A 7,265-nucleotide genomic window follows, 5' to 3' on the forward strand; every position below is an offset into this window, starting at 1 on the left:
CCTCCCCCCCACTGCCCCAGACTGGCCACGGCCCATCAGCGTGCCCCCTGTCCAGCCGTCCTGTCCAGCTTACACCCTCCCCCCCGCTGGGCCCTGGCCTCGCCCAAGGTCGCACGTTGGCTGGGAGCCTCAGGCAAAAGGGCACCAATGCCCACACTGGATAATAAGTGGGCAAGCAATTATCCAGCGCCCACTGTATACCAGACTCTGAGCAGGGCGCTGGGGAGGCACGGATAGGCCAAGCTCCCCAAAGAGGAAGATCGCCCCGGGGTCACACTCTCCCAGGAATCGAGAAAGGGGGAAGGACCCTGATAGGAAAACGCTGACGCCCGAAATCTCCGCCCCGCCCCCAGGGGCGTGGCCTCGAGTCGCTGAGGGGAGTAAACAGCGAGTCACGCGCCGCGCCAGTGCCCGCCCTGGGCCCCGCCCCGCTCCCGTTCTCGGCTCCGATTGGTCCAGCCTAGAGGCGGGGCTTCGCCTGGCCCAGGCCCGGCGGGGCGACCCCCTCTCTCGCGCTGCTGGCGGGTCAGGCTCCGGCCGATGGCTGACAGGATGAGGCTTCCGACGGCGGCGCTCACGCCCCTGCTGCTGCTGCTGCTGCTGCCGCCGGCCCAGCCCGCCGCTCCGGAGCCGTCCGAGCTGCCCCCCCGCGAGGACGTGGCGCGCGTGGCGCGGTTCGTGGCCCACGCCTGCAACTGGGGCGCGCTGGCCACCGTGTCCACCGTGCCGGCCGTGCGCGGGCGGCCCTTCGCCAACATCTTCTCCCTCAGCGACGGGCCGGTGGGCGGGAGCAGCGGCGTGCCCTACTTCTACCTCAGCCCGCTGCAGATGTCCGTGGGGGACCTGCAGGTGAGGCGCGGGGGCGGGCGGCGGCGGGGGCCGGCCCGGGGGTAGCGCCCCACGCGGGCGGGCGCGGGGGGAGGGCGGCGTGGGGACCTTCGCGGAGGTTCTCCTGGTTCTGGGGGCTCGGAGAGGGGGAGCCCGGAGAGGGGGAGCCCGAGCTCAGGGGTCACGGGGGGGGCCCGAGCTCAGGGGTCACGGGGGGGGCTAGAGCTCACGGGTCACGGGGGGGAGCCCGAGCTCAGGGGTCACGGGGGGGGCCCGAGCTCAGGGGTCACGGGGGGGGCTAGAGCTCACGGGTCACGGGGGGGCCCGAGCTCAGGGGTCACGGGGGGGGCTAGAGCTCACGGGTCACGGGGGGGGGCCCGAGCTCAGGGGTCACGGGGGGGGCTAGAGCTCACGGGTCACGGGGGGGGGCCCGAGCTCAGGGGTCACGGGGGGGGGGAACCCGAGCTCAGGGGTCACTGGGCACTGGGCTGAAAGCACTTTACAAATATTATCTCATTTAATCCTCCCCAGAGCCTTGGGAAGGAAGGTACTATTCTGATCCCCGTTTTACAGCAGAGGAAACTGAGGCTGGGAAGTTAAATGACCCGTCCAGGGCCCCACAGCTCCACTTGACCGACTCTAGGTTCAGACAGCTTGACGTTTGGATAATTTCCCACACTGATGAGCCACAAGTCCAGGTTACCCCACATTGTGGTGCTGCTAAGTGAAGACACTTTTTCCACCCATCCTCCAGGATCCAGTTCACAGCTCAGTTCTCTTTTATGAAGCCTTTCCCGATGGCTGCAGCAGCTGGGGTGACCTTACCTCATCATGGCCATCATTTTGTAATTGATCATCATATACCATGTGCCGTCTCACGCCTTGTCATGAAGATTTAACTTTTCAGCCCTTTGTAGATAGATTGTCTTCCAGCTAGAGAGCTTCTTAAGGGTGGGGGTCATGGCTTAATTTTTTTTCCTCACCAGCACCTTCAGAATTAGTGCTCAATAAATAGTTTCTGTTTGATGGATAAGTGGGATCACACAACACTTTGCTGGTGGCCTTTGTGATAGTTGTGACTCAGTGCCGTGTTGGCCCCATGGTGTTGGAGTAAGTAGGGTGGGAGATTTTTCTGGGTGGGGAAGGGGCCGGTGCATGCTAGGACTGTCTCTGGCTCAGTGTCCAAGTTTCATATACCCAAAAGAGTCTGTACAGAAAGTCATCACAGTCTGAGACCCAAACTGTGACTTGTTCTTTATCTCGCAGTGGCACATTTCACTAGCCTCATAGCCCAGCAGACACGAGTTGTGAACTGTACTGGCTTAGCATTTGGCAAGTTTTGGTCTTAGAAGAGCGGGTCTTATCTGGCTCTTCCAACAAGAGTAAGAAGTTTCTTCTGTTTTAAAATCACGTGACTGGTTCTGCTAGCCTATGCTGTCCACAGTGGTGATTCAGCCACTTTGGACTTCACTGCTTGAGCAACTTGTCTCCATGCTGAGTTTCATATCACATCATAACTCATGCAAAGAGAGAGAGTCGTGGCTAAGGATGTAAGTTCCTTAAGGGCATGGACTGTCTTTGCTTTTCCTTGTATCCACAGCACTTTGCACACACACAGGGCACATCAACTAAATGCTTAAAAAATGCTCATGGATTGATTAAACACTAGAATTAGGCTCATTGGACTCATAAATAGGGAACTACACTTTAAAAGTTTATTAGTCTAGGACGTGTTTATTCCTGTTGCAATTCTTATTTCTTATAGTTTTAGTTCCTAAACTTGATTTTTTCTAATGAAATTATAATTTCTTAATGAAGTTTGTTTCATTGATTTCACCAAGACAAGAGTTTTACAAATATGTGAATTGTACAATGTTATTTCTTATTAGAGACCCTGCCTTGCTACTTTTATATTAAATAGAAGGTTATTTAATTTAATTGGTGGAATAGCATTCATAAATCCAAGGGATTTAGAGTGAAAAAGAACCTTAGAGATAATTTAGCTCAACCTTCTCATTTTATAGATGTGGAAACTGAAGCCCTGGGGAGGTAAGTGATTTGTACGGAGTTGCATAGGCTGAAAACTGGAGAGACAGAATTTGAACCTATGATTGCTTGGATGGGGGAAGCTCCCTCCACCCACAGAACTCAGGAGCTAGAGAGTGGCCAGAGCAGAGGCATCCAGCTCACCAGAGGAGGATGTCCTTGGAAATGTTTAACGCAGTAAATGAAAATACAGCACAATATAGAGAATGTTAATTTGTGGTTTTCTAAATCACTGTGAGGCCATTTCTATTTGAGTTTGGCACCACTGGCCCTGAGTAGTGAGAGGTCACCCAGGTGGTCAGTGACCTGGCGCTCTGGGTACTATGGTACCTCCTAGCTGCTAGTATTACAGTGAAGCAGCTTGGTGTAGTGGAGGAGAGTTAAGATTTGGAGTCAAGGATCTGGGTTCAAATGCTGGTTCTGTTGTTTGTGAGCTGCGTGGTTCTGGGCACCTGAGTTTGTTTACCTACAAATGAGAAGGCTGGACTAAATGGACTCTGAGGTCCCTTCAGCAGTGAAGTCTGTGAGCCCCTCTAATAGCAAGGTATCAGCTCCCACATTCTGGACTCCATTGTGTTCTTCATGTGGTGTGAAGTGGAAGCAGCACAAGTTTGGGCTGCCTTGTCATGTTGTTGAGCAGGAGTTTGCAGCCAGCTCAAACCCCTCGATCTTTGTCACAGGGACGCTTGTCTGTCTGTGCTACTTCTAGCCCATAGTTGTAAAGTTGACATTTGTGAATCTGTGTTTAATACTTGACATTTATTTATTAAATTTCATCTTATTTTATCTGATCCATTGTACTAGCACGTCAGGTTCTTTTTGGATCCAGATTCTGACATCCAGCCCTCTTAAATTCATGCAACCTAAAAATTAATGGCATGTCATCCATGGCTTCATTCATATAACTGATAAAAATATTGAAATGCACAGAACCAATCATAGAGTCCTGTTCCATTAGACATCTCTCTTCGAGTTAGTATTGACCCTTTTGACTCTTTGGGAACAGTCATTCATCCATTTCCAAATCCACCTATTTATGCTATCCCTCAGCTCATATACTGAAATCTAAGTAATATTATGTCTGCAGCATTGCCATGATCCACAAGGGTAGATACTTTGTCAAAAAAGAAAATGAGATTCATCTGGCATGACCTGGCCTTGATGAATGTAGGCTATCTTTTTGTAATCACTGCTTCTCAGAATTTATCCATTTTCTATTTTTGAAAATTAGGCCCTCGTTTCTTCTCCAGCCTTGTAGCACCTCTACATTTTCCATGGCATGATCTCTGACTGTAGGCTTAAGAGGCATGCCTGTCATTTGTAATGGTGATTATTTGAAGCAAGGAAGTGAATGGAAGTGACCACTGGAAATGTGTGATAGAATTGGGCACCTGAGAAATTTATTCTCTTTGCAGATATCACTTAACAGAAAGATTTCAGTTTTGATTGTCATTCTGCAGGTGAATCCCAATGCTACTTTGACAATGTCTTTGGCACAGACTGATTTTTGCAGAAAACATGGATTCGATCCTCAGAGTCCGCTCTGTGCTCACATAATGCTGTCAGGAACAATGACTAAGGTAAGTCATTATTCTATAATAAGAAAGACAGACAAAGTAATGTGATTTTATTTTTTAATCAATTAAAGAAAAGCTTGGTGAACTTAATTATATTGATTTGTGATTAAGGTTATAGAGAGCACTGTAGAGAAAAACCATCTTAATAGAAGGTAGTGGGCACAACACAGGTGCAGCATCCCTGGGTTTGAATTTGAAAAATAGTGAATGATGGCCCAGAGGGGAGACAGATTGTGTAAGAATCTGTGGGTGAAGTGTTACCATACAGATCTTAAAATTACTTAGACTGCTAGACTAACATACCTTCTTTGTAGCACTTCGAGTTTTTTTTTCACTTGAGGCAAGCTTTATTTGAAAAGCAGTTGGGAATCACCTATGGGTATTTAATTGCTGGAAAGGAGGAAATGGCAAAAATAGCAGAGGGAAATTGGATATCCTAAATGTTGTTCAATCCAATTCCACTCTTTTAATAAATGTTTTGTTGAATTTTATTTAAATGTTTTATGTGTTTATCTCCAAATTTATATTAGTTTTATCTTTTGTGTACCTTATTCAAATGCCATCTGTACTGTTAACCATCCATCAGAAATGTATTTCTTTTGTTTAGTCAAATTGTATATGTAACAAACTAATTGGGTATGGTTGATTTAAAGATTCTAAAGGTAGAGGTGTCATAAATTCTAGTGTTGTAACTAATGCAGGTTACTTAACTATTTTAAGAAATACCATTCATTTTCCAGGGAGATAATCAGTTCTAATAGTATTTTCCCACTTCTTTATATCTATTATAATGACTCACAAATAACTTTAGTATTTTAAACACTGAATTGTCATTTTTAAATTTCCCTTCTTACTTTTTCCTGCTTCCCTGATTTCAAAATCAAAATTTACTACTGAATCACTCTGTAGATTTTTGGAACTACATATTCTTAATAGATTAGAGAGTTAACGTATTAAAGCTGTAAGGATTTTTGTTTCCAACAGAGAAAAAAATTACATTCTTCTTTGATAATTTTTAGGTGAATGATACAGAAATGACCTTTGCAAAAAAGTCATTATTCAGTCGTCACCCTGAAATGGAATCATGGCCTTCAGATCATAACTGGTTCTTTGCCAAATTGGCTATAACCAACATCTGGATCATAGACTACTTTGGTGGAGCCAAAACAGTGACACCTGAAGAATATTATAAAGCCAAACCTTAGTAAGTACCTGTCTACCTATCTTCCTTCTGATAATGTGGCTATTTCTAGTACTCTACACACTTGTTGCCTGAGCTCCCAGAAGTGATTAAAATTTAAAGCCAGTGTTGGGCTTTTATTACAGATGAGTAAAATTTGAACCCCACCTCCTGTGCCCCCCAACACTCCATACCACCTACCCCCTGCTAAAAAAAGTATATTACAATCACCAAATGAGGAAAGAGGGGCAGGGGGGAGGTACTTGTAACTGATCTATTCTATCTGACTCTTCTAGACTAGACCCATTCTCAGTTGTCTACAGCCTTAGGGCAGTCTTTAGAGACCCTGGTGTTTCTAAAACTTCTTCCTTGTTCCGTGGGCCTACAATAAAAATAGTGAGTGTATCAGGAAATTAGAATATTGGAAGATTGGGGAAGAACCACAGGGGGAAAAAAGAAATATGGGAGATGATTGAATGAGGAGAGAGAGAGTCCAGGGGAAAGGGAGAAAATATTTTGGCAGCGGGATAGGAACTAGGGAATGAGATCAGATTTCATGGAGTTTAGGGAAGGATTGTTGTAGTCATATTGAAGAAAAAGGGAAAGTGGAGGCTCTCACAGCGCAGTGGCCATCTTCTTCTGGAAGCCTTTCCTGATTTCTTCATTGATCAATAGTCTCTCCCTCTTGAAATTACTGTTATCTACTTGGTATTTCCTCAGCTTATGTACATGTTTTATCCCTCAGTACAACAGAAGCTTCTTGAGGACAGGGACTGTTTCGTTTGCATCTTTGTATCACCAGTGCCCAAGACAATGCCTTGCATATAGTAGGCATTTAATAAAGATTTGAGGTGAAATGAATTGAATTTTTAAATAGGTGCTCTATCACAACAATTTTTATTTGAATTACACTTTATTTGTACTCTTCTAATAACAAAATAAACATAGGACACTGTACACTTTACAAAGCACTTTACACACCTCTCATTTAAGACTCCTAACAGTCCCCAGAGGTTGGGAATATGAATGCTGTTATCCTCATTTGTAGATGAGATGATGGAGGGTGAGAGGCTGACGTGGGCCCATGGTTGCAGCGCTTATGAGGAGTGGAACCCACACTTACCCCAGATCTCTTGACTTCACATCCAGGGCTTTTTCTAGAACATCACACTGCCTTTTAACATTATAGAATTGCTTTATATGCAGACAATTCAACTGGAATAGAAATCATCTCAACCCTTAGCAGAAAGAAACTTAGGGACTGAGATGTGGCCAGTGTGGTAGGGAGAAAATTTAAAATTAATTTAATCCTGGGCTAGTAGTTCATTGGGATGTAGGAAAAGAGGAGTGCAGATATTTTTGTGAGGGAAAGTTGATATGAAAAATTGGTTGTTGACAGAATTTTTTTGAGGGGAAATATAAATGATGTTTACAAATGCTCAAATCATTCCTCCTCTTTCCATGCATAAATGTTAGTCTTAGAAGGTGTGTTATTTTTCCAAATAACAAAAAACTTTTTAAACTAGAATTTAGTTTTGCTTAGATGTGATACTTTCAAAAAGATTTACTCTAATACTCTTCATAGGTGCCATTTGCCAGTGCTAATACTGAAGGGGTGAAAGGAAGACTATTTA

At 45.4% G+C, this 7,265-nt stretch overlaps 1 protein-coding gene across 1 annotated transcript; it reads left to right on the forward strand.

Annotated features, from left to right (window-relative positions):
* Nucleotides 1-484: 484 nt before the first annotated feature.
* CREG1 (cellular repressor of E1A stimulated genes 1) lies at nucleotides 485-5,656 on the forward strand. The gene is made up of 3 exons (XM_072648739.1): nucleotides 485-849; nucleotides 4,335-4,454; nucleotides 5,471-5,656. The coding sequence occupies exons 1-3, from the start codon at nucleotides 541-543 to the stop codon at nucleotides 5,654-5,656; spliced, it is 615 nt and encodes a 204-aa protein (XP_072504840.1). The 5' UTR covers nucleotides 485-540.
* The last annotated feature ends 1,609 nt before the right edge of the window (nucleotides 5,657-7,265 follow it).

Source organism: Notamacropus eugenii, chromosome 2 (assembly GCF_028372415.1).
Source record: "Notamacropus eugenii isolate mMacEug1 chromosome 2, mMacEug1.pri_v2, whole genome shotgun sequence".
In the NCBI taxonomy this organism is placed as follows: domain Eukaryota; kingdom Metazoa; phylum Chordata; class Mammalia; order Diprotodontia; family Macropodidae; genus Notamacropus; species Notamacropus eugenii.

Excerpts from the sequence above, each read along its gene's own strand:
- CREG1 (XM_072648739.1), top strand. The coding sequence starts at position 541 with ATGGCTGACAGGATGAGGCTTCCGACGGCGGCGCTCACGCCCCTGCTG. Across the intron at positions 850-4,334 it reads TGTCCGTGGGGGACCTGCAG|GTGAATCCCAATGCTACTTT; the intron begins GTGAGGCGCGGG and ends GTCATTCTGCAG. Across the intron at positions 4,455-5,470 it reads TGTCAGGAACAATGACTAAG|GTGAATGATACAGAAATGAC; the intron begins GTAAGTCATTAT and ends GATAATTTTTAG.